A 27,633-nucleotide genomic window follows, 5' to 3' on the forward strand; every position below is an offset into this window, starting at 1 on the left:
TAGCTTCTGAAAATACTAGTTTTTATTCACACCCCTGTGGTAAACAATAACCTTAATATGATGACTAGGTTTCTTTTGTAGATCACTATGTCACATAAAATACAAAACCCATAGCATAAACAAGCTGACAGTTATGAATGTTTAATGTGGTCTCATTGGGATATTAAACAAGTTATGCTAGTCTTCTCAAGTAGTCAAATTCAAAATGCATCATCATCTCCTAGTTAGTACAACTCACTGCCATTTCTATAACAAAGTAATGAAGGCACAGCTAGTGCAAGCAGACTTAAACCCGTTCAGACTACTGGGCTGAAAAAATACTTTGGTTGGTTCTTCAGGAGAGTTTTCTCTAAACAAATATTGGTCTCAGTTAACAGTTCTGATCATCTTCACAGCTGCAGTCTAATAGCTACATGACAAAGACTTCACAAGAACCAAACTATGTAGCAATGAATTAACATTCATGCTTTAGGGGATTTACTGCATTCTACATATTGGCAGAAAATTATAATGTTAAAATGCTAGGTAGATTGAACCTACATTTTAAACTGGTTCTTAAGTGTTTGATTTCTTTTTTAACAAATTGGTTACTTAATTCTACCAAGATACAAAACATAAGGCTGTAAGTAACTAATAGTTGTGTTTAGGCTATTACAGTGCAGGTAATCCTCAAGGCCACAGACACACTGCTTCACTGCTGCTTGCATTCTGCTGGGTTTTGATCCTTCTGTTGAGAAAAAAGGAAATACCAGTTTACAGAAATCAGTACTTWAAAAGAACTATCAACTAAGCATGCTCTCTCAAGCTGGAATATTCAAGTTCTTCCATCTTTTCCCTTGCACTAATTGTCTAGTATTAGCAATACTGCTGTCTCTGGATGCAGCAACATCCACCTTTCATTTAYTTTGCCTTTGTTAGCATGTCAGGATGAACCCCAGAAAAAAAATCCATTCACAGCTAAGCGTGATGAAGTAGTCTAAAAGACTGGAAAAAGGAGAAGAGTGATATGCAGTAACAAACACGCCAGCTCAGAAGAATGCAGACCCTCTTTACACTTCCTATGGGCAGTAACAAGAGCATGGTCTTACACCAAAAGACACTGTAGCGTAATGCAATGAAATGCCACATCACAGTTCCTAATGCTCCAGAAACACCTTTTGCAATAAATTCCAGTTGTTAAAAAATTCTAACATGGAAAATTTCTTCTGTTCTTGAAACAGACAGCCAGTAATGTCACTGTAATATGGCGAGTTTAGTTGCAGGTTTTACTCCATCACCTTCCTTGGCCTGGATAGCTATTCCAGGACCACAGTGCGTCAGTGAATTCAGCTGGCTTACAGTCTGAGATCAGCTTACAACACTATAGTACCTCTACTATCTCTAGCCCTTGAGCAGCTCTCTGAAACTGTGTATAGTTTTGCCTTTCTCAGTTCTGTTTCACTGAGAAAAGCAATCTCAAATGATGGAAATAAGAAGTCCAACTTGCAGCTGCTTCATTTTGATTCCAAAACTTTCTTGACTAAGAAACAATTTGAATACACTATAGCAGATGAAACATCATCATGAGGGCTGTACATTTTGATTACAAGTTCTGTACCCTGCCTCTGTACAATGCTAAGTTTATGTAATTTTTTCAATAGTACTTTGATAGTAGCTCAAACCACTCCTACTGAAAAACACATTTGAAATGACAAGCCTTTTTAGTGTTTTAGAATATTTCACAGACTTTATTACTGCAACTTTCACCTACCACCATAAGATGCTTTTACATGGCCAGATGTACCTTTCCCTCAGCTATTAAAAAGCTATGAATTGAGTGGCTCATAATCATTTTTCCAGCCTGACTAGGGATTTGCCCTTCCCATGGAATAAGAAAGCTCCCAGCTGCTCTCGGCTGTTCACATTTTAGCACTTGGCTGTAGATGTACTCCTGAATGTCAACTTCTGCTACCTCAAACAATAAAAGACTTGCCATTTATCTACCCAGAAAGAGACTATTTTGTATTCTGCTGGGAAAACCTGTGCCATAGCCAGGTTGTAGCAAGTTCCCAAAAACTGAACCTGGATTACATAGTCCTTACAACCATTTTACAATTTCCATCACCAGTAGCAACTTGCTGCAAGACAAGTTCACAGAAAATGAAGTCTGACTAACCTCAGTGCTCAAAGCCAGAAGTTACTTTTACAAAATGATTCTTGGAGAAAGAACTTAGTAAGTTTCCCTACCTATACTAATCTGTCAGAACTAGGCCTGAAGCAGCCTCAAAACATATGCACCATAGGAACTACTGATTTAATATTTACACTAAACTCAAGATTCGACATAGAATTTTAAATGTCTGTATGCATACAGAAACTTCAGACATTCATTTTAATGCCTTACTTTTGGGTCATAATCAGGATCATTTTCTTCATCTGCTTCTTCTTCTCCCTCCTGAAAGAAAACACTTGTTAATATTTCTCCAGCTTATCCCTATTCAGCTTCCTGAGCCATTTTCATGAAAATTAAATTATACTCAAAAATACATTAATTACCCCTTTATGTTATACATATTGTATTAGTCTGTCCTCCATAAAGCACATCTTTTGATATCAGTTGCTTATTAAGCTGATATCAGCTTAATTTTTAATGGTTGTCTTAGTTTGGTTTGGGTTTTTCTTGATGTCTTACTGACTTTTTTTTTGGACCTGAGATCCACAAAACAAAGTATTCTATCTTCCTTCAGAAGTAGTTCTTAAATTTTAGTGTCCAAAGCATGCAAAAACTAAAGGAACTCTTATTCTAGATAACAAACTATAACAGGGCATCCATCATCTTACCTCATCATCTGCCTCTTCACCTTCTTCATCGTACTAGAAGAGAAAATAAATAGTTTTGATAGCATCATAAATGCAGCCATGTATAGCTCAAGCAGATGTCAGAGACTACTTTGTGCTCTTAAGAAAATCATGGTTTGGGCTGGAAGGGCCCTTGAGGGTCATCTAGCTCCAATCACCCTGCCATGCACAAGGAAACCTTCCACTAGACCAGGTTGCTCAGAGTCCCCTCCAACCTGGCCTTGAACCTCTGCAGGGATAGGACATCCAGCATTTTTCTGGTCACCCTGTTCAAGTCTCTCACAACCCTCACAGTAAATAGTTTTTTTCTAAGTATTTAAGTTAAACCTACTCTCTTTTAATTTGAACCCAGAAGCTCCTGTGTCTTTCAGATTTAAAAATGCTTTTTACATCAGCACGAGCGCTGCTCAACTTCTGCTGCCAAGCTCAGGCACAATAGATTGTGCCTCCTTCCACGCAGTCCTGAAGGATCTGATTACATTGCGGTACCACTAGGGGTCAGCAGGGGATACCGCAGCCCAAGGCAACCTATCCTGTCAGTACCTCCCACCTCCAGCCCCAGCCAAGCCTTTGAAACAAGGGCCAGCAAATTTACATTCTAAAAAGTAATTTTGAGACAGGATTTTTTTTAATCTATTTTTTTATCTTTATCGAAACCATCTTAGCTGTCAAACTGTCCTTGTTKAAGTGAACGCAGGATGCAGAAAAATGTTTAATACCTATATAAAGTTCTGAGGCTTTGCAGTTTGTCAATTTCAAGCTTAGCTTAGCTCTTTTAAAACGCCTAAGCTTTTGCAGAACTTTCTTTGATTATTTTGGCACGTTTTGAATGTGCTTATCTAGTTTTTTTTTTTAATAAAAGAGTACTTTCAAAAGGATGAGGTTTGAATCTCATGAAACTCCATAACCCAGTATCACTATCAACACAAAAAAACAGTTAAGTTAGACAAATAGCCTCATTTGTTCTCTGGCAGCTCATTACAGCTCTACACAATATTGGGTACACCTCTCTAGGAATGCCTTATACACAAAATGCATTGACACTTCTAGATCTTCAGCTTCTACCACTGCTTTTGCCACAAAACTTTGAAGTTACTACTTCAAAGATGAATTATTTTCAGGCTGCTCTTTCCTGAGCAATCTAACGAACATCGGTATATCCCATTCTAAACATACCAATGCAAGAAATTACCAGTGATCTTTAAGCAGAAGTATTTCCAGGATTTTAGTATTCTGAAGGAACATTATATACTTACRTCATCATCATCATCTTCAATAGCTTCTCCAGTGAAGTACAGTACTGACCGGGGGACTATACGTTCACGCAAGAAATGACCTATTTCAAAGTCTGCAGCAAGGATAGCCTCCGAATCATCATCCTGCATAAAATGATATTATTTCCTAAACTATAAGATGGTAATTACTTTTGGCACGTACACACAAGTTACATGGATTTTGATGCAGACAGATTTACACAAATCCCATTACTGATTTTTTTTATTTCAGGACCTGCTTTACGGAACTGAAACTGAGGAGACACTTTTAACAGTCCACCTACATTACACAGTGAAGAGCTGCTGCTTCAGTAAACTTTATTATGTACMATTTTGGAGTTTCTTTTGCTCCAAGTAGAATGATTATTTAATATCTCCCATAGACTTTCAGTTCATATGCACAATAGTGTTAAAGAATTGAACAATAGCCAGGTGAGCCTCTTACAATAAAGATTTTATAACCTATTTCTGATTCCTACAGGGCATCTCCTTCTTGATTCCCATTAGACAAGCCACTACTAAATCACCTGAACACCTGAAAATGTTCTCTGATCCAATTCCAGACTTTCACTCCCTCTTGTTTTCATACAAGTGTTCTGCTGTCGCCCATCTGAACAATTACCTTTGATTCAAAAGACTCATTTTGGTTTTGGTTTTTTTTTTCTCCCTAAACACTATGAACATACAGCTTGTAGTGTTCATGCCAACTACAGTTCTGTCAGTATGCTTCCAGAAGCTTTAATCATACTTCTCACTCAAACTGCATAATATATTCCCTACTGTTAGATATTTTTGGTAGTTTTTCTCCTTACAAAAACATGGATTATTGCCATAGTGAGCACACAGAAAAGCAGGCTCTTTCAGTTTTCTATTCTTGCTTTATTACTTTCTTTAAGACTTAACWGCTTGAGAAATTATTAACAGAATAAAATACAAAGTGGATACATTCAGGCATTAGATAAAATCATCCAAACAATGCCTGAAGGTAGAGACTCACACCACCTATTAAATGAAAGACTAATAATGAAGAGTAAGTTTAGACCAACTTACCAGTTCTCCACTTTCAGGAACTGCAGAAAAAAACAACAAAAAAAAACAAGTGAGTGCGGCACATTCTACATTTAAAGTTAATGTGCATAAGCTAGTGTTCAGCTTACCTTCAGGAGGGCTAAAGAAGTTGAAGAAAGAGTCATTGGAAACGGTTTTTGTGACGGTCCTAACTGTTCCACGGCCCTTATGTTTCTGCTTCTTCTTAATGGTTTTCAAAGTAACATTCTTTCCTTTTTTCCAGTCTATTTGGCAACTAAAGAGTAAATAAAAAACTAATATAAATTACACAAAATACCCCACAGTAAATGATACAAAAAAACCCCACAAGCAGCTCCAGCTTAATACCATTCGCCTTGTTACAAGTATCTACTGAGGCTATCACAACTGCAAGAGACACAGCAAAAATACTGAAGTAGTATTTATTCAGCGCTATCTGTTCATTAGTTTGTATGTTTAGAACAAGAGCAACAGGTTTATTTTAGTATTAYTTCCATCTAGAAGCTTTTCCTTCTCCACTCAATCTCTGAAATGCTAATTTTCATTAGCTACCAAGTAGTGCCTGGTTTCCTATCAACAACTAGTATTGCACCATTTTCTGAGCTACGCATCCGTTATAAAGTAATGTCATATTTGGACACATCAGTAATATGCAGAAGTTCCCCACATCTATCATTATAACCAGTAAATCCTTAAAACAATGCATCAAGCAGGTACGTAGTTTTTGAGTGATTTTGAGTTGTTTGCCAGGGTTTTGCCTTCTTGTGTTTTATTCGTTTGTTTGGTTTAGTTTTAGTTTTGTGGGATTTTTACCCTATCCTGCTTACAGAGTAAAACTATTCCTACATTCTCTAACAATCATGGCATTCTGATGACACATAAATGAAAAAGTCACATCAGTGAAACTAACTGCATTTGTAAAAGTTTCTGATTACACTCCTTTAAAGAGTTAAAGGAATGGAGTGAGTTGCTTTGGGACAAGAAGGGGTGTCTCAGCTAAAAGACAAAACGAGGACTAGCAATTCATCATTTTTACAGAAGCAGTGTCATCCCACACCAAACTGCCAGGATGCATGGTTTTCAAAAACAGTCCAAATAAGGGAAGACAAAACAGTTTAATCAAAGCTACCCAAGCACTTAAAACTCAATCTTACAGGACTTTTCAAAGTATGTTAAGTGACTGAGAAATAAAGTGGTAAGTAAGTCAGTATGAGCAACTGGAGACTAATGTAAGAGTAAAACCAATCCTGACTATGCAGTGATAGGCTGTAACTTAGTTATCACTCAGAAGAGCAGTCAGAACATCAGACATGAACAAAAAAGCCACTGAACAGGCACAAGTATACTCCTAAGGACAACTGTGTACAACCCAGTTTTCTCTTGTCCCTCTGTTCACAAAAACTGGACAAAAAGTGGACACGTAGAGAAAAAATTACTTAGTTAATTTACAACAGAAGATTTCGCTAAGAAAGGAGTGTGACAGCTTTTTTTTTTTTTTCCAGTAACCTGGAATTAACAGAGGACTATTCTCCATTTCTCAAATAGACATTCAAAGACAAACATTGAATACTTATAAAACAAAATGGACAAGCAAAGTATAAGAAGTAAACCCAGCATAAACTCTCCAACACGCTGCAAGTCAGAAATACAGAAAGATTAAAAGAAGTGATCAAACAAATTCTGGCAAAAGCTATCCAGTCTAAAAGATACTAAAAGATAAAAGATACTACTAAAAGATACCACCATCCACCTATCAATTCACCTCCTCTGACTGCAAAACTGTATTTCTAAATACATACTGACTGTATTTTTAGTTTATATGCTTATATAACATATATGCTTATAAACTACGCAATATAAATCATGTGTTTTTCTGTATTGTATTGAAGTTATTGATAATAACTAAAAAGGTTCAGTCAAACCTAGCGGTTCACAAGTTATTAGGGGAAATAACTTTTTTCAGCAGCTCTCTAAGATGCTGTAGTAGTCTACAGCTGGATAATGCTAAGGAAGAAAACTGTTATATTGCCTTAATGCCATCTATTAGCACTTACCCTGTACAACCCATGATTTCTGGTCCATCAAAGGAAAAAGGATCAGAATCATCTGGCTCTGACCTCATTCTATATGTCTTTGTCAACACTTCGTTTGTGAAGTAGTCGTTTGGTTCAAAATGAAATTCTAATGTGAAACTCTTAAAAAAAGAATTGCAAAGCAACAACTTTAGTTATTTACAACAAATGCTTTTAGCTGCTTAACATCTAAAATCAGAACCCAGAAAATACACATGCAACAGAATACACTTTTCTGCAATACACCCATCGCTTATTCTAGAATTTGCTACCAAAATTATACAATAAATCTTCAAATCTTTTAATTTTACTTGATCTTGCATTTGACAGTTATTATACTGCTTGCAGTAATGACAGATCTCCCAGTGTACAAACTTCCTAGTGCTAATGTATAGGGGAACTTCTAAATTTAACAATATTAGAACTTTGGAAACTCTCTGACTTCTGCCAGGGAAATATATGAAATGATAGCAGTTACATAAAAAGTACCCAAAGGTATCAAAATGCGATGGTGAATCTTAAGTCATCAGATATTAAGGCCAATCTCATAAGAAGCTGAAGGTTAAATTTAGTAAAAATTGCACAGGGTAGTGCAAGACTAGCACTAATCCTTGCACTGCTTTCTCAAAAGCAGCAGCTGCATATTTTCTCATGATTTCCACAAGACAATTGGCTATCACAGACCATGTTGCTAAAATACAAATAGTTCTTAAGATAACATAAAAGCAATCTTGTTTAGTAAGTTAAACTTACCATAGGCTGCCCAGCTTCTGAAAATTTCACTTTTATATCTTTTAAGTATTTCAGGATAGGTTCATCATGTTCCTGTAGAGAAAACACAGTGTATTTAATTTTCTCAACATTAAATTACACACAGATTTAAGGCCTTGCAGAGATAAAACGCCATGTTAAGAACAAGTTTTCCTCAGAACAAAAACCTTATTACAACACTGAAATACTTCCATAAACATGACCAGTAGACGGCAACAATGGCTGCATACAGTCGCCAATACAGTACACAACCAAACCCCACATAAACATTAAGTAAAATTTTTAGCAATGTCTAATACACATTTCACACACACTTCTATAAGCATTGAAAATATATTAGTATCATAAAATAGTTCAAAAAATTAAACAGTAGGGAGGTACTTCAGTGTTCTATACTCTCACATGAAAAAAACTACCAGAGATGRCATCCAAGTAATGGTTCCATTATTGCCCTCCAACACAGATATCAAGCATCACAGCGTTTCCACTGCTTTCTTAAAGACACTTTGATTAATTACCAACGCAACTTTAAACAAGCCTGGACCACCACCTACCTGAACCATATCACTGAGCAAGTCCACATTTTTGAATACTGTCAGCCAAAATTCAGGGATTCCTTTAGGATCTTCTTTTTCTTCATCTTTTTTTTCTTCTTCAAGCTTAGCTTTCTCTTTCATTTCACCCTTGAGAAAATAAAAATATTAGGTTTCCCTAATTTTAAAAGTGCCATAAGGTTTATCAGTTCTATGTTGATACCAGTATAGATAAAGTCTCATGTGGATTCTCTAAGCAACCATTAAGAATTAACATCATTATTAATAGCAAATAATCCTTACAAACCTGATTTTTTTTTTAAACTTCAGTTTACTGAATCTTGTTTCATGCTAAAGCCTGGGATATTGATGATAACCATTTAAGATACTCACTGAAATTTCTTCATCAGCATCTGCTTTCCATTCACATTCTTCTTCTGTAGGTTCATAAATGGCATTGATGATTTCACTTCGCTGGAAGATTAAACCAAGAATATTTTCAAATTTTCTACTCATTGCAATCAGCAGTGCCCTAACCAATAAATTTCTAATCCTAAATTACACAATTAGTAATACATTAACTACTTATCAAAACCTTTTCTTCTGGATCTAAAAGATAGATTCAGCAGTTACGAGGTGTTCAACACACTAAAATAAACAGCAAAGTCCCAGGAAAGTTGCAGTATCATCTGACATCTCCTCAATTCAAATGAGGCTGGATAAACTGAAGCCATTTTGGTAATCAAGGAACAAACCTAACCTTTTGCTACATCAATCTTAATTGATATTCACTTTAGATAACAATATTGTATCAACTGAATGAAGTAATTCAGAAATTATTCAGAATAGGTTTTCTGGTTTTTATATTCCCTTGTGTTTTAGATAAMGCTTTAAAGTACAGATCAGAGTAGCATTAAAATACCTTGTCAAATAAGGGCTGATAGAGAGCAGCATACTTTCTTTCCAGCTCGTGAACTTCCTCATAGAACTTTGCTTCTATCTGTGCACACTGAACTTGGAGGTTCTTGAGAGCATTCACACGTCTTTTAACAACTTTAGGCAAGCTGAAAAATTCAGAGACAGAACTGTTACTAACACTGCATTTTCAGCACATATTGATCCCTCCTTAACCAGACCCCTTGCAAGTTAACCAACTTGTAGCACAACACACTTTACACTATTTTAAGCTTTAGAAAGCTTAAATTAAAACTACAACCAACTTCACATCGAGATCAAAATTATAAGCACAGGCTCTTAAATTGAGGCTCAACCACATGTAGAACCAGAGTATTTCAAACACCTTGGTAAATCATGAGAGGAACTAGTGCAATAAATCTTAATTCTATAAACAAGTTCTACATTATCAATGAGTAATAAAGTAAATTAATAGCATTAAGCACAGAAAGGTTTCACCATTAATTAGCTTGGTYTTATGGAGAAGTTCAAGACAGTTGAGTTATTCTTTGCTAAGAAATTTAATGTTTTAAATTTGCTGCTTTCTTTCACTGAGCAACGAAGCTGGTACTACTGTCTTCAAACACACTGTTCYGAAGTGAGCCAGAACTGGTTTGCTGAATGAGCCACTGCATCACAAATGTGTAAAGGAAAGCAATTACTGCATTCCTCATAACTGGAGATCAACTAAGGAAAATTTTGGCAAGAATTTAGAGCAAGTTTTGAGACATGAGAAAACCACATGAAGTACTGCTAATAATATTCCTGTATCAGCTAGTGGTTACACTCTAAGTACAAAATGACTATATTAGAGAGACCAGGCCTCCAAGTATCTCTCTATAGTTTAAATAAGTGATGTTTCGTGACTAAGGCAAAGCTACAAAAGAGATTCCAAGGTGCAGGAAAGTATCACAAGAAGTGTGCCATACTGTAACTGCAGGGGAAAAGATCAGCCACTGTAAATGTTAGTATTCTCTTCTTCATACAACCTCTAATAAAACCTCTTCAATTCTGGGATACACTACAGACAGACTCTACTAGTTTTTCTGCTACCTGAGCAGCGTAGTGTTTTATGACCACTAACACCACAGACAATACTGTTCAGAAAGCAAAAGAACCATTTATAATACTCTGGTCATACTAAACAAATGCTGTACCTTTCTACATATCCTGCAGATGTTCCTACCAGACCATCAAGTCTTTCCTGAAGCGCTGCAAGAATCTGAGGATTCTGCATCATCTGCACAGTCAACTGCCGAGCTAAATTAAAAAAGAAAATTATCTAAGTGCAACATGCAACTTTTGGACTAATCTAGAAAGAAAGAATTGTGCATTAAAAAAACATAAACTAGACAAGCAAGAATAACAGATGCCAAAGAACTGCTTAAAACTGTGTCAAGTTTCCCTACTACCGAAATATGTTTCTGATTTATAAAATCCAATCTCCCTCCAGGATTCCTATCCCTTCTGATTCTCACCTATAATAGCTGGGAAATCACTGAAAATACACATTATTCATCTCTAGATTCCTGTGAGACAGCTGAATACTTTCCATTTAATTACATAAGCCATTTAATTACTTCAGCTAACAAATGTGTTCCCCAAAATTTTGCACTCCAATTCTGAACAAAACACTTATTTCAATAGATTAGCAAAGCATAATATTTTGAGCAAAACGTTCTACTTTACTGTTATTATTCTGTTCAAGCAATCATATAACATGGCACTATTAGCAGTCCATATAATTTTATTGCAGAGATTATTAGTTTTTTCTGTTTTGGCTAACTGATCTTTACATTCCATTTGTGTCCCCAGACTTCAAATATAAAGCATGAGCAAGACTGTTGAGCACTGACAAAACAAGTATTTTGATACACACTCATGTTTTCTGTTGAGGGGGAAAGAAAGAGGATTTATTATTTTAAAAATGGTATCACTAAGCATGATTTGTTCTGTTCACAGTCAAACAATTCAGCAGCAAATTACTAAGCAACTAATCAAAAAGTAAGAGGTACACAGACATATACGCATTTTTTTTATACCCAAAGCCTCACATTTGTGAAGTTTTTAATTGTTTGCAGTTTTGAAATAATCCAGTCACATATCCATAATAATCCTGTCTTTTCCAATTATATAGGTGGCCAGCACTGCCTGAAACTGGTATAAACCATGACTAAAATGGGTAACTGCAGGCAACTAATAAAAATCACACCATTTGAAAAAAGAAGTCTATTCTTCAGAACTTAAATACAATCGTGCACCTGAAGTTGTTTTACCATTTCCTATTATTTTTCACAGTAAAATCCTTTTAACACACTAACTAGTGTTTAAACATCTAAGCAAAATGCTTAGATGTTTAGAAACTCTTGGTTTCAACACTACCTTTGCTGTTGGCATCTTCGCCAGTTTCTTCTTCTTCTACTTCTTCAACATCTTCCATATCCTGTTGATCAAGTTCAGACTGTTCTTTGCTATTAGAAATATTCAATAACAGCATCAATAAGTTAATTTTATAAAATACTATTATGAGCTTAAAGAGATCAAATAAGAGATTATTTGGGTAGAAGCAAACTACCCATCTTTTGGTAGTTTGATCTATGCAATCTTTTGATCTATGGCAAACAAGTTTTAACAGCTAAACAAAGCCAAATTTGTCTTCATAGAAACTTCACATTTGACAGTCTCAGAGCAGTTTAAAGAATTAGCAATTTTCCCGAATGGAACTTTTTACAAAATAATTCCTTCATCTGCTATTCTCATCAACCAGTCAAAGCATCCTTCAGCTCCACATATCTTCATTAAGATGTGCAGGCCTTGAGAACTGTGGGTAAACTACACTTTAAATGCCACAAAGAGCATTCAAAGTGTAAGAAAATACCCTACATAGAGTGAAGCAATAGAAATGGGCAATACTATCTGGTTTTCCCCTCCAGAATTCCAACTAACATAGCAAGCTGACTTGTGCCTTCTTCCACTTTTAGATTTACATACAATTAAGATCACAAACCCATTTATCATAAGCAACGTAAGCTTTTCTCCCACATGCTATAAAACTCAGGTCATGCCACAGTGTTTAAGGTTAGTATCCAGGCCCTGTCTATCCAGTATCTGGAGAGCCCAGCCATGCGAAGTACAGCAAGGACACAGATTTTACTTACTTGTCTATGTCTGCCATCGTTCTCAATTTCAAGCACTAGGGAAAAAAAAAAAACAAAAAACCCACAACACATGAGAAGAGCAGCAGTAAATTTCAGTTACAAACTCTATGGTCACATGCCATAATACTAAAAGCAACACAAACCATATCCGTTTTATGAAAAAAAAGATAAATGCATRTTGCAGTCTAAAGAGTGGCACACCTCCTGTGCACATTTTGAGCTCTCAGTCCAAAACACAAAGAAATACTGAAACAAACTTTGTTCTGGTTTAGAGCCTATAGATCTACTCACACTAATTGAAGCACCGAGTACCAGCAAAATGCCATGTTGAGTCTTGGATCTTAGGACTGTACTAATAACACTGACTGAAAACTAGTCCTGTCTAATATAAAACTGGAATACAACCTGAGAAAAATTGAAGCAAAAGGAGTGCTGGTAACTGCTTACTCATCTCCAGCATGTAAYTGAAGACAGAGTATACTTACAGTTAAATCAGTTTTGGTGGCTTTACTTTTTATCCCAACTTCACAAAACCAATCCAAGTAGTTTCTCAGAATATCAAMAACTCAAGAATATCAACCAATCCAAGTAGTTTCTCAGAATATCAACAATTTTGCAACATTTTACAAAAAAAAAAAACTGATGCTAGGTGCCAGGCTATTTAACATTACTAACTCCAGTGTCCTGAATGATCATAAATTTCTTAGATATCTCAATATAAACATATTCCATACACAGTAACTAGAGACATTACATATTGAGACTCTTGCCAATCTTGCACACCATGAAGCATCTATGTTCTCAAACATATTTCAAAATGAGTAACATTTTTCACCAGCAAAATAGGACCTGGGAGTCTAGTCTCCAAAAAGATGTTTCAGGTAACTCAAAGTCAAAGACAATATCATGCACAAGAAAACACTGTCCCATTACTGCCATCTGCCAGTAATTCAGGAGGCTCCAACTACCAGGAATACCTCACTGGCTCAAAGTATGGTCTCCAAAACTTTAGAGTCTCCACTTTACCTGCTATCCAGTAAGCTACACAAATTCAAGTTTCCTTCAGGAATTTCAAGTCCCTGTAATGCATTCCAAAAGGAATTTAAGCAAAGTGTAGGAGGGATGTGTTCCAGAAAAAAAGAAAACTGCATTTGATCTGTCAAAAGTGTAACACAAAAACACAATCCCAGTAAGATCAGGACATTAACAGTCAATATGAAGAAACATGTTAGAATCTAAACTTCAGAATGAAAATTTACTTTATGTAAATATAATATAAACTTTTTTTTTTAATGTCATAACTACTTCCCAACAATTACATGGAACRGAAGTATCTGATGTGCTCATTTAGGACCACATTTACAATGCTAATTAAGGATCTAGAATGTAATTTAAAAGATCCAATACACTAATATGCAGAAAAGCTAGAGAACCAAGTACTTGTCCATCTATTTCAGAAACATAATACAGTATTTGCTACTAAATAGAATAGCAGCACTGCTATAAACTGAAGTGCATCTAACAATTCAGTAGGWATTACAAATACTCTTGACTCATTTTATTCAGGTCACATATGCCTGTCTTGTGATTTCAGTTTTACACACAGATGCAGACTGTCCATGAAACAATTCCAAAGACTCTCCCCTGAATACCATTCTCAAAGATAGCATGGACTGAAGATCTACAGAAACTGAAAGCATACTAGAGTTACAATATACAGGTCCCTGTTTTTCTTGAACAGCATAACCATAACGATTATTTTTGATTTACAGAACATTGTATCCATGCAAAATATACATTTTTTCTTTTACACACTTCCTCAGCTTTTTTTTAATGCAGGACCATTTTCAAGGAGACTGACAGTACCGCTGTGCAAAGGAACACAAGATGCACAGCTCACCTGCGGGTGACACTTTTTTTTGCAAATGCAACATAGTGATTCTCCTTTGCAGAGAGCAGCATTTCTTCTATGTCTTCTCCCTATCAAATCAAGCTTCAGTTTCCATAAATTGGAAGASAGTTCGTTCAACGAAGGTGTGACCAGTGGCAGCACAAACCCTGTCATCTCTCCAACCAGTGGGCAAATTAAACAGCTGAAACACTATGGTAGAAACCTCTTAGGCAGAGGTTTTCTGAAAGAGCTCTACTTTTACACATCATTTAAACATTTTTTGCCTAAATGAAGACAAGATTGGCTATGAACAAATGATGCCTAAGGACTTTAAGAAGCATCCATCCCATCTCCAACAAGGGCCATTAGCCAATGACTTGGGAAAAAGCAACGACATGGTAAGAATTTCCCCAGAAACACTTCTAGCTTTCAAACATGCTCAGAACAAACACACTGGGTCAGAAGTGCAGATATTTGGCAATGTCATAACAAATTTTCATTTCAGAAGCTAGTCCTCATTTTTCTGCAAACCGTGCAGGTATGCTGATGATACCACTCAAGTTTCTGAGTTGCAACATTCAGCTCAGGGATCAGAATTAAGATTTTTCTACACTAGGCAACTGTAGCACAGGAAATTTCACCAGCAGTCTGGTGTTCCTGAATTCCTCAGTGGGCCCTTGTTTTCACCCTCTGAACAACTACTTATCAGCAACTTTCATCCATCCTTTCACTATTTATCCTCTTTCCAAGATCACTTCTGATCACGCTGAAGGCATTCATCTCATTACAGAACACTGTGGGACTCCAGCATCTGCCCCYCTCTCCTCTTTGCAATGGGCAATTATTACCTCTGCTTTCTGGCTCTTAAACAATCCAGGCGAGCACTGTATGCTTTTAAATTATGGCCCAGTTTACTCAAAGACTCTGAATAACATTCTTCAAAGATTTTTTTTTTTTTTAAATTAAAATAAGACTGTATCAGCCAGCTGTCAACTTGAGAGCCTCCCTCTAGTGTGTTTCTCTCATCCAGTTTTTCCTATTCTCCTTGCATCAGTCTTTTTCATGTCCCATCCTTTAATCTTCCCACCACTTTTTACAAAACTCAGTATCAGAATGTATACAGTTGGAAGAGTTCTCCTGCAAACTGGGGAGATACTAGTGTTTGTCATGACAATTATCTGCCAGCTCTAGACAACTGTTCTTGAGTAAGAAGACTACAAGGCACTGCCAAGAAAATGATGCTGGCAGACATTTAGGCTAATGTGTGCAAGCCACTGGCATGGAAGAGATTCAGTTGCATCACGTTTTATTTACTGTCATTTACTTAAACGACCACAAGCTTTTCTGCAATCACAGCTCTACTGGTTAAAAAATAAACCAAACAGAAACAAAAACACAAACTATATAAGCAGAAAAGCACTGAGAAAAAGCATTCCATAAGAGCAAATAGCCTTCACTATSTTTGTGCAATGCCCAGTAGAAGATCCTGGTCTAGTCTTCAGAGTCTCAAATACAACATATACTAAAATCATTAGATTAGAATGAGAATATTCTAATTAGAATAAATCACTTTAGTATTTATTTTGCAGTATCTCCCCAACATAAAGTATTTAAATATAGTACTAATATCATTCCACCTTCCATAAGACACAACTGTCTTTCCCAGCTCTTTCATAGGTGCATTTAGGTTTGCAAACAGCAGCTGCACCTTGGCATGTGAGCATCAAGAACCACTCATTGGCATCAGTCCCTGAAGTAGTCCCTGGGAGATATCAGTTCAACAGCTGTCAATGCAGGATTATAACAAACCTGGCTACACATGGTGTATTACTTCAAGCCTCAGCGTCTAGGTGATTGTTTTGGACTGAGATACTGCTTGGAATCTAGGCCTCCCGTCTGCAAGAAGAGGCTTATGAGCACAAATACAGGGTAGTCCACATCCCTGTACAAAGCCAGCATGCAAAAAAAACCTTACTAGTAAAATATTTCCCTGTTACTTGAACAGCTACAGACATTAGCTGTTTGAATGCAGTAGACTGCATTACAGTCAAATACAGAGGAGCCTACAGGCTTCACTTACAACATTTTGCTGCTCATTGTAAAAATATGCAGAGGAAAGGAAGCAGTTACCTTATTTGTGCAAGGCTTTAAAGAGAATGTGTAGGAAGTCTGGTTATAAAATGAAAGGAGAAGTACAGAAAAGGAAGCTACAGTGTAAGTTTCCTAAAGGGTCAAATTTAAAACCYCTCATACAGGTACCTTAAATCTGCCGTCCATCACAAGAAAGCATGTTCTTTATCAAAATGGAAAGGTTAGAAACTTAATCCAGCTTTCTTTACCTGCAATTTTGAGTGCATCCTGCAGAATTACTAAAAATTAGTAACCCCCCTAAAATTTAAATCTTACCAAAACAGTATGACAACTTGCTATTTTCATTAGGCCTAAAGGGCACCTGATCTTGTTAATCTGTCACGTTTTTCAAGAAATGGAGTTTGGTACATGCAGAATGTTCATGTGYTCATCCTCAAGCTAGTCATTTCAGTTTTCAAAAGTTTTCGTTTCTTCATTAACTGATTTTGCAMAAGTGAAGATAGAAATACAAATTGTAAGTGTTCAGCACTTCTAATGTCCCCTTTATCCACACAGAAACTAATCTGAGTCTGCACAGAGGCACCAGCCATGTTACAGCTAGGACACAGGCTTTGGTGAGAAGCCTTTTCTTTTCCAGATCAGCTTTACACATCCCAAGTAAGCACACCACTATTAGATTACCCGGACATCCGCTCGCCCTCAGGAAGACAGGTCACAGTGAGGTGAACTAAAAAGTCAGCTGAGGCAGCAAGACATTCCCAAGACACAGTTCCTCCAGCAAAAATACAGCTCTTTTGCACAAGCCCTAAGGCTGGCAGGCTGACAACACATCTCAGCTGTTCAGCATCTCTGAAGATACCATGCCACAAGCAGTACCCTTACCCTTCCTTTCAGGAAACACCTCTTCCCCTTCTCTGGACAAACTGCTCATACAATTACCTTGGAATAGAAATGAAACTTATTTTTCAAGTTGTTCAAGAGTTCACAAATAGGCTTTTTGAGGCTAACAGACCCAAACTACAGCCAAGCCTTGGTAAGTCACATTTTYAAAAGAAACCTATCTTTGGCCCAAATTGATTTCCTCAGCAGTCAGTAATTCAGAGCACTACAAATGCAAGTCAGTTTGTCCACAGAATATCAGCATATCACAGCCTCTCCCTATCTCTGGCAAGCCATGGGCAACTGAAAGCAATACATTAACAGAAAATACCTAAAACAAATAAGCCCTAGGYGGGATTCAGAATCTCCAATGTAAGGGAACAAAGTGGTAGACTAAGTCAGATGTCAGTGAAGAAAAGAGAGGTCCAGCTGAAGGACAGCTAGTTGTATTTAAAAAAATCTTTAGGATTAAATCTGGTAAACTATATGCAATGTGTGCAGAAACCAAAGGTGCCAGACAAATGACATCATACCAGCCAAGTTCAAATCTTGCTAAAGACTGGGAAACAAGAGCAATACATTCACTAGAAGTTACTTCAAATTGATGTTCTTACCTAGAATTCCAGGACAACTTGTAAGATTTCTCCTTACATAATCATCATTAAATACAGAAAACAAAAATTTAAATACTATCAAGATCCATTAGAAAACACTCCTTGACTGAAGATGTTCAAAATTATTGTCTGGGGTAGATTGCTCAAAACCTCTAAGAGAGATTTGTAACTTTAAAATGTTCAGATGCTCTGCATGGTGATATTAAAAGGTCTTTTCCAGCCTAAACAATCATGAGAACTAAGTGAATTAATTTAAAAACTGCATACTACACAGTATAGAGTTTCACAATTCAAATGTCTTGGTACTACAAACCAAAAAAAACGCATCAATCATTCCAAAACTGTTAGTAGAACCTGTGATAGCAATCACCAGGTAGGAAAATTGTTATGAGAGAAAAGATTGCACAGTTCAGTAGTAACCAGGAGAACATTTAGATCCTCTTCAAAAAGAAGCAATTAAATAATGCATCAGGTTTAAAATGCCATTTCAAAAGGGAATAAAGAAGAAGACTAAGTGTTTCCTTTATACTTGTGAAATCAAATTCATGCATCCATTACCACTAGCATGAAAACCAGTCATGAAACAAGGGGATAGTGTATCTATTCTTATCCTGAGGGGAAACCTCATCGCTCTCTCTACTACCCAAAAGGAGGCTGAAGTGGGTAGGGCCTAGTCTCTTCTCCCAGGCTGACAAGAGGCAGGATGAGAGGAAATGGCCTCAAGTTATGCCAAGGCATGTTTAGATTTGATATCAGGAGAACTTTCTTTACTGAAAGGGTTCTCAGGCATTGAAACAAGCAGCCTAGGGAAGTGCTGCAATCACCATCCCTGGCAATGTTCAAAAAATGTGTAGATGTGGCACTTGGGGATACAGTTTGGCTGTGAACACAGCAGTGCTGGGTTAACAGACGGACTCAGAAGAGAGGCTTTTTTCAACCTAAACAACTCTATGTTTCTGTGATTAACATGGCAGATAAACATGTTACAAACCGATTATATCATTCATCTTGGGGAAAAAATATGCCTTCTTAAGAAAGCTGAAGGTGAAAAAAAAAATCAATCTCAATTAAATGAGCACAGTAGTGCAGTGCTAGAACATCAAGATACCACATCTATTTGATGAAAGACATTATCAGCCACTGAACTCTCCAGAGACAATGCCTTTATTAGTGCCTCAGTTATTCTGTTAACGAAAGATTCCTAACTGTTAAAGCAGGAACACAAATTGACAAAACTTATTTAAATTGTCAGATCTAGAGTAGTTAATTAAAACTGTCTGCCCAAATACAAGCATAAAAACACAAGAGTATGATATAATAAAGAAGACAATACTAATAAAAAGCTATTAYGTTCTGGATAAAAAGACTAAGGAGTTCATGGTCAGTGGAAGCAAGGAATCCAGGTACTTCAATACAGTAACAAGAAGGTGACATTGGATCCTTTCAGTAACTGAAATTCCTCCATTTGGACAAAATTTACCATGCAAGCATCAATTCATCTACTATGTGCAAAAAACACACGCAATTAACAGCAAAAATGCTAACTGGCATGGCAATATAATGGAATCTTTAGCAGAAGCTGAAGTAAGGTCTACAGAGCAAGCAGAAAAGGGTAAGAAATTCAGATGAGAAGCAGCATCTCACAAGACACTCAGAACTTGAAGCTATGCGCACGTGCTTAAATATCCAAGATGGGAAGCACTCATATCACCACATAAGACCTATATTCCCTTCATAAAGGGAACACCCGGCTTCTCTTCTGAAGCATCTTCCAGTCAGATAAAACCAGCTGGAAAAGTTTATTATTGTTCTTCCTTAGCTATGCATACTCCCACACCCCCTTCCTTGTATGAGCAGCGTCTGAATGACTGTAAAGTTGAAGTAAGTTCTAAGCATTACTCTGTACAGTGTTAGACCTCCAGTTGCAAGAGTAACASCAGGGTCAAGAAACAGAGGTGATCACAGGCAAGTAAGTACCTTTTATCACAACTCATAAAAAAGGTTAGGCAAGTTTGAAGTTACTGTGAAACTGTACTGCTATATCTCARCTTATGGTAATATGGCAAAATTCAGAATCTGGCTGTAGAGAGAAAAAAACCCACTAAAATATGATAATGCTGAACCAAGTAAAACAATACAATTCATTGAAACTAACTGCTCTCTCCCTTTAAAGACGTGTTTTTTGTGGCTCCCTAATAACTCCTGAGGTAAAGGCATCAACTTCAGCCATTTGCCAATGCAACTATTTCACTAATGCTTGCAGGCCTCTGCACAATACACACAATACAATTATACATGTTACAGCATGAAAACACATTTTCCAYAATTCCATTTTAATGTGTTCTGCAACTCCATGAGAATGTCAGCAACTTGATGGGAAAAAGTCAAATTCTGCAAAACAGAGGGATAATATATATAGGTAACTCAGTTTTTTGTAACTGGAGGATTTGTCTTCATTCATGTGGAAACCCAGTCTAAGGTTTCCCCTTAAACAATTTTTCTATCAGGAAATGAGGATTCAATCAACAAATACTGAACTCCTATCTTTGCAGCATTTTTACTGCATTTTAGATAGTGCCTGTTTACTTTTTCATCAGAAAACTGTCTCCATACTAAGAATGAGCCAAACTATGACATYACAATTTAAAATCAGGACTAAATTGTATCTGCATGCTTGTCTATACTACTGACCTGAGCTCCCTGATCATGCTCTAAAAATAGCTAATTAACACACAATGCTGCCTTTGTTCTGGATGCCAAGATTCTGTAGAACTTAATTTCTWTTTAGAACAACCTTTCATTATTGGAAAAGTAACAAGTTTAAATTCAAATCTGGAAAAAAAACTAACAAGGATTTTTTTTTTTTTTAAACAAACTACTCAGTATAGTTTTTTATAGGTTTTACTTTCCATCACTGATAACAGGAAAAACAGAAAGAATAAAGAAAAATTTAAAATTTCCTATGAGCGTATTTCTCGATACAGATCATGTTGATACAGGTATTCAGTTTGTTAAAAAGCATTAAAGTAATAAAAAATTGTGTTTTAACAAAGTTCTTCATGTAGCAGGGTGTACTCTAACCATTTAAATATAAAAGAAACCTGTGCATGCGACAACGGCTAATAATGGGAAAGAGAGCATTAGTTGGCTACCTAGATTGCCATATAATCAAACACAACCATATTGGCAATTATGTTGCTATCAGCAAAACTCACACACTGCAGCWTAGAAGTTTTTATCCAATTTGACTTCAAAAACATCTGAGCATCCTTATGTGAAAAGGAAGTTAAAAAACACTGAAAAACATGCACAGGTTTCAGAAGTGTGTTTTTTGCTAGAACACCCAATGAAAGCAATTTAAAATTCATTTATTAATCAGGAAGCCAATGAACTTTCTAAAATGTATTTAGCAACTTCTTTATTAGCTTCTGTTCAGTATTTTTTCGACAGAAGTCTAAACTTGACGTCACTACTAAACGACCAACTTTAAAACACCCAGTTTTTAACAAGTTAGTGTGGACTAAAAATGRAGCAGAACCACAACTTTAATACATTTTGGAGGCTGTTGGAATGAGATGTTACAACTTGCATTTAAGAGCCAACAAAATAATGCACATGGTTATGGTTCCAGCAAGTCACTTTGAGATGAATATAGGTGCATTTTAAAAAGCAACTGTAAACATGTACTAGCGCTATAGAGAGCTTGAACCATGGAACTTGAGCATTGTTTACAAAGTTATCTTCATAAACATTCTCTTATGAATTTCACTCAATCACACTCTTGGCACCAATACAGAAATATGTGATACCTCCATAACACTGAAGATGGTGGTAGAAGAATTAAGATACTGTCACGTCACTTCACTGTCATGAAGATCTCACCAGTTCAAACATAGCAAGCCTGTTTCTGATGATGCTACCTTGCACACACAAGAAACAGCATAAAGCACTATACCAGCTTATATAAAGCACTATACCAACTTAAGCATTTGAAGTCACGATGAGTTATTTCCAAAACTGTGGTATCAYGGAATTAAGAACTGCTTAAAAGAGGGATCCAAGTGAGGCAAAATAAATAGTATTAAAATCTAAAGTAAAAAAAACACACAATTCCTACAAATTTAGAATTCAAAAGATCAAAAATATGCTGTGTAAAGACACATATAAATGGCACGCAATTCACTAAAAGCTTTTACATGCAAAAGTGGCAAGATCTGAAATGAACACACGGTGACTAAAACACACAATACAAAACATGATCATTGTACACTTCAGTAATGTACCCTTAACGATAATATTCTATTCACTACTCAACTCTGAAGAGAGGAACTAGTTCAGTTATGGGCCTAGCAACATGAATACCTGAGCAACAGAAGCAGTTCACATTTTATACTAGTAGTATTTGAGAGGAGAGCAACAAGAAATGACACAAAAATACCCACATTAACATGAAGTTCAAAAAGAACAAACTTGGTTTCAGTGTAAACAATTAATTGTTTCACGTACCCTCGTGYTCCCCAACTTGACCTTTCAATGCCTGTCAGGTTTTTAACTAGGGCCAGAACTAAATCAACATTTTCTGTCGTAGGCAAATCATCCCACAAGAAATCTAAAAGAACCGCTTCTCCTTCCACTGAAACACTGCATATTAAACCAGATCTAAATAAAGTAGTGAACTAAACTAATCATAGTGCACATCAGAAAAGATAACAAGCATTTATGATTCTAACCTGGGTCTTAGAAGTCTAGGGGTTTGTCTATGCCAGATTTCAGGCACCCACTTAGTCAAATCTCTTAATAATCTCCAAYATTTGGCTAATTGTAGTATCTCTCATGTTTTGGGTGAAGGTTTCTTCATTGTTTGCTTGTTATTTGGGTGGTGATAGCGGTAGTTTTTAAAAGAACAAAATCATCAACTGAATGCTTCAAAGCTACAGGTACATCCAAAACCTAGAGTTTTTATATCTACAGTTTGCTTTCATCTTTTGAACATAAAAACCTACTAAAGATAAACTGGTAGCATTTTGTTCTAAAGTCCTCAAAGACCAAGTGCAAGAGCTGACGTGCAAACTGTCTCTTCAATACGGCAAGTTAAGCTTTAAACTGAGACATCACCATTGCAAGTAATGTCTGAGCAGATGTATATTTAAGCACACATTCAGCCCCCAAATGCACCCGTATTTTCCAGTACTAAAATCTAAACAGCTTTCCATCTAGGAAAGACCTGCTAATAACCTTTGACAAGTGGTTATGATGCAGATGATGTCTTCATTTAAGCAGATTATGCAAATTCATTTAAAAGATAAACTTTGTGGGAGAATGTAAGTTACTTCATATCTTTAATTATTTGTATTTTTAAGTAACTCTAAAATAGCAAAGCTAAATTAGCAAACTTTTTTTCTAATGCAACTGAAGTTCGAATCTGCAATACATGAAAAGGTGAAAGTTATGACTGAATACAAGACTACATCAGTGGCACATTAAGATTTTTCCTTCTGCATTCACTTTGCTGATTCAAAAAATCATAGAATCATTCAGTGTAGGAAGCCCTCAAAGCCCTCACATATTGCTTCTAAATAGCTTAATTTTTCAGAAGGTCATCAAATGAATCCCTAAGCAACTTCTGTGATGCCTTCCAGGCATGTCTGGTTTTCTAGACAAATACATTGTGACACCAGACCTGCTCTTCAGATTAACTRTGTTAGGTGATGAAGAAATGCACTAACCTCTGAGCTGAGTGAGAATCAGCTAGATTGAATTAGCTTTAGTTATAATCACTTTGGAACACGAAGTAATTTACAAATGAAAACTGACCTATAAGCATTAATCCCATCATCACAACCCTTCCTTGCATAAGACACAATCTGTACTATGAAGTTCCACTCTATTATTTACTAGCTGCTCCCCTAAGGAAAAGCTCAATGGAATGCAGTTGCCCAGACCAGTTGAGAAGAGTCCTCAGCTGTACTAAAAACAACCATTAAAAATTGTTGTTTCTGTCTGCAAAGTACTGTCTTCTGTGTAAATGACTATTAGTACCTCATGAATACCAGTTCATGGAAAATCAAATGGCTTAAGATACACTGAATGTATACATAAATGCAGAAAAACCAACACGCACTGAAAGAACACCTGCATCTCCATTTCCTGTAACCCATCCAATTCCTGAAGTTTCCTTAATAAGAATCAGATCCTTAGTTTGAGATATACCATGTTTGCAGCTGTTTCACAAGAACCTGCACATGAACTGGTTACAACTGCACCTACAAAAAGGTGAAGATACCAGAGACATGTTCATTATACCAGTTATTCTATCGGCATAAACCGGTTTTCACCAAAGGATTGAACCAAACTTCAAAATAGATTCTTGTCTTATTCCCCCCTAAGATTTTTCACTATTGCAATTCATATCCTCAAGCTATTTTACTCCCTGAAGGAATACAATTCCTGCCATGATGAGTCGAGCTTTTTTTGTTACAATTGCTCCAAGTTTTAGGAGCCTAGTGAATAAACGTTTTTTATCAAATGTACAGGGTAAGCCAAAGTTTCCTCATCGGTCTGGAGTTCTGTATTAGAGCACACAGCCTCAGCCTGGAAGATCCAGGTCTCGCTCAGGGGTGCAAAAACACCGTTAACAAAGCTTAGTAACACCACTGCAGTGCCTTGGTTTCAGTTTCGCTTGTACACACATGCTCAAAGCTAAGAAAAAAACAAACCACCAATTTCCAAGGTGCTCAGTAAGCAGGTCCGTAACAAGTCTCCCACCTGCTTCCAGGAATAGTTTCTGAGTGAGGCAGGGGCTAGATGCACAAGGATGGCAGGAGCATTGCTGTGCTATATGTAAACACGCAGCACTGGCCTAGTGGCACAGGTGCAGCACGGTACTTCTGCGTGCTTCCAACAGTCACTTCCTAGTCTTGTCAAAGTCAGAGAAACACTAGGAGCTCAGAGAAACACTAGGAGCTCAGAGAAACACTAGGAGCTCTGAAAAACACCAATCTACCACCTCTGCACAGGACCAGCATTCTACAATACTTTGTCATCAGAAACCAGAGTGCATGATATCCAATAATTGCCACAAAACAGAGAAAGTGGAGGGCAGTAAGACTGCCTTGCTCTCACAGGACTAAGTGGGACACACAAACTTAAGCTCAGGTATCGGTGGCCTGTTCCAAGCACTTATATCAATGTTTCAGGTACCTGAAGCCTGAGAGGCCTCAACTTTTGTCTGGTATAGAAGCATCCAAGTCACATAAATTTCTGTAAATGCAGATTCTAAATTCTATCTTCCCCACAAGATTAATGTAATTTCTGGATTTAGACAGCACTAGAAGTCATTCAGCCTGCTTCAATCCAAGTATAGTGCTTTTCTCTTTCTTTAAAGAGAAAAGCCATTGTAAAATTGTAAAATGGGCACAACAGGAAAGCTCCTAAAAAGCTACTAACATTTTTGGCAAAAACTACCTACAGCAGTTCACAGCCTTAGGCTTTAGCTCTTCTCGCAGATTTCATTTCATGATTGCAATTAAAATTATCAGACACTGTCTCTTGCCTGATTAATGTAGCATCTACCCGAAGATGTTAAAATCCCAAGAGGGGCTAAGCAGAGGAGAGTATTTGTCACCGCGCCCACTTCTCTTACCCTCCACAAGTAAGTTAGAACACGACATGTTAAGTGTATCTCATTAGGGCTTCAAACACATACATAACTGAAGTGAGCTTGGAGAGAAACTGTGGAAGGTGCTGGCGTATTATTACTACACCAGTCACTTGAAAAAAGGTTGGGGCTTTTTTTCTGCAAGCAAGTCAGGTAGGTTTTTCTATTAAATACTGAAAGCCTCACAAGTGCTGGCAACGTTAGGCCCTGAAACATCCAATAGAGAGTAGATGGAGTATGTTTTGTATGTAAATAAATCTAAATGAATTCAAAACACAAGGTAATACTTCTACTTGCAGTTACTAAATCTTCCAGGTAGTTTCTCAGCCTTCCTTGGTGACACTAATTTTGGGTGATACCAGCTAGGCAGGCACCCGGAGAAGCGACATGTTGAACTCCCGAACACCGCTCTATCCTGAGGCAGAACGCGGGAGTTGCCCGTCCCCTGGCTGAATCTCTAGGTCCCCCTGGCAGCGGCACGGCACAACACAGCCGCGCCGCGGCTCCGCACACGAGCAGGAACAAGGCGCGGGAGGCGGCACAAGGCCACGGCGCGCGGCCATCCGCCGCTCCCCGCTCCGCCATGTGCGCACACCGCGCGGGCCCCCGCGCCGGACCGGCACCGAGCCCCTCCCGCGCCCTCCTCGCGGCCGGCCGGACACAGTCACCCGCTCCTCCCTGCGCCGCTTTCCGGCCCCRCCGCCCTCCCGCTCCCCGGCCGCGCCAGGCGCGGTCCCGCTCGGCGCCCACGTGTTGCGGGGCCGACCCACCTCCCCCCAGCGCCGGCCGCGCCACGGGCCCCGGCCTAGCCCGGCCCGGGCGCTCTGCGGAGCGCGGCTGAGGGACGCGCGGGAGGCGGCGAGCAGCGCTGCCCGCTGAGGGCCCGGGGACGAGCGGCGACGCCGCCGCCCCACGAGCCGCACCGGGGGTAAACTCGGTGTGGCACGGGCACCGCCGGCCCCCCGCGCCCCGACAGCCGCGGGGCCCCGCTAGGCCGGGCCGGTACCCGCGGCCTCCCAGAGAAGGAGCCCATCGCCCCTCGCCCGCCMCCCATGCCCCCCGCACCCCTAGCCCGGGGCGGCCGTGGCCGCTCTCCGGCAGTACCTGCGCGGCCCGAGGGCGGCGGTGACTCAGGAGCAGCGAGACGGAGGCGCCGCGCGGCCGGCGGTGAAAGGACCCGCGCTCCCGCCGCTCGCGCTCATATAGAATTAACGTCACCACGTAACCCCCCCCTCCCCCGCCGCCCGCGTCTCATGGCAACGCGTGCGCGCGCCCTTGCGCCGCCCGCCCGCCCCGGAGCGCGCGCCGGCCGTTGGCCGAGGGCGGTTGGGCCCGAGCGGCGGCGCGCGCGGAGCCGCCTCCGTGTCACGCGCGGGCCGTGTGCCCGCTCACGTAGCGCGCGACCGCGACCGCGGGGAGGGCACCCACAGCGCGGGGAGAGCACCCACAGCTCGGGGAGGGCACCCACAGAGCGGGGAGAGCGCCCCACAGCTCGGGGAGAGCACCCACAGCTCGGGGAGGGCACCCCACAGCGCGGGGAGGGCACCCACAGAGCGAGGAGGGCACCCACAGCTCGGGGAGAGCGCCCCATAGCGCGGGGAGAGCGCCCCACAGCGCGGGGAGGGCACCCACAGAGCGGGGAGGGCGCCCCACAGCGCGGGGAGGGCGCCCCACAGCGCGGGGAGGGCACCCACAGCGCGGGGAAGGCGCCCCACAGCTCGGGGAGAGCGCCCCACAGCTCGGGGAGGGCGCCCCACAGCGCGGGGAGGGCACCCACAGAGCGGGGAAGGCGCCCCACAGCGCGGGGAGAGCGCCCCACAGCTCGGGGAGGGCGCCCCACAGCGCGGGGAGGGC

General features: G+C 39.0%; 1 protein-coding gene across 1 annotated transcript; it reads right to left on the bottom strand.

Moving 5' to 3' along the window:
* On the bottom strand, window positions 1-26,995 carry NAP1L1 (nucleosome assembly protein 1 like 1). Its single transcript, XM_057378045.1, has 15 exons — window positions 26,884-26,995; window positions 12,648-12,682; window positions 11,872-11,960; window positions 10,647-10,749; window positions 9,458-9,599; window positions 8,929-9,009; window positions 8,557-8,685; window positions 7,985-8,056; window positions 7,214-7,353; window positions 5,270-5,415; window positions 5,163-5,182; window positions 4,095-4,217; window positions 2,821-2,853; window positions 2,384-2,434; window positions 1-727 (listed from the first exon to the last, which is right to left on the bottom strand). The coding sequence occupies exons 2-15, from the start codon at window positions 12,662-12,664 to the stop codon at window positions 692-694; spliced, it is 1,182 nt and encodes a 393-aa protein (XP_057234028.1). The 5' UTR covers window positions 12,665-12,682; window positions 26,884-26,995; the 3' UTR covers window positions 1-691.
* Window positions 26,996-27,633: the final 638 nt, after the last annotated feature.

The sequence above is a fragment of the Malurus melanocephalus genome, unplaced genomic scaffold, assembly GCF_030028575.1.
Source record: "Malurus melanocephalus ecotype Western Australia unplaced genomic scaffold, MMel_1.1 scaffold_10, whole genome shotgun sequence".
Classification (NCBI taxonomy): domain Eukaryota; kingdom Metazoa; phylum Chordata; class Aves; order Passeriformes; family Maluridae; genus Malurus; species Malurus melanocephalus.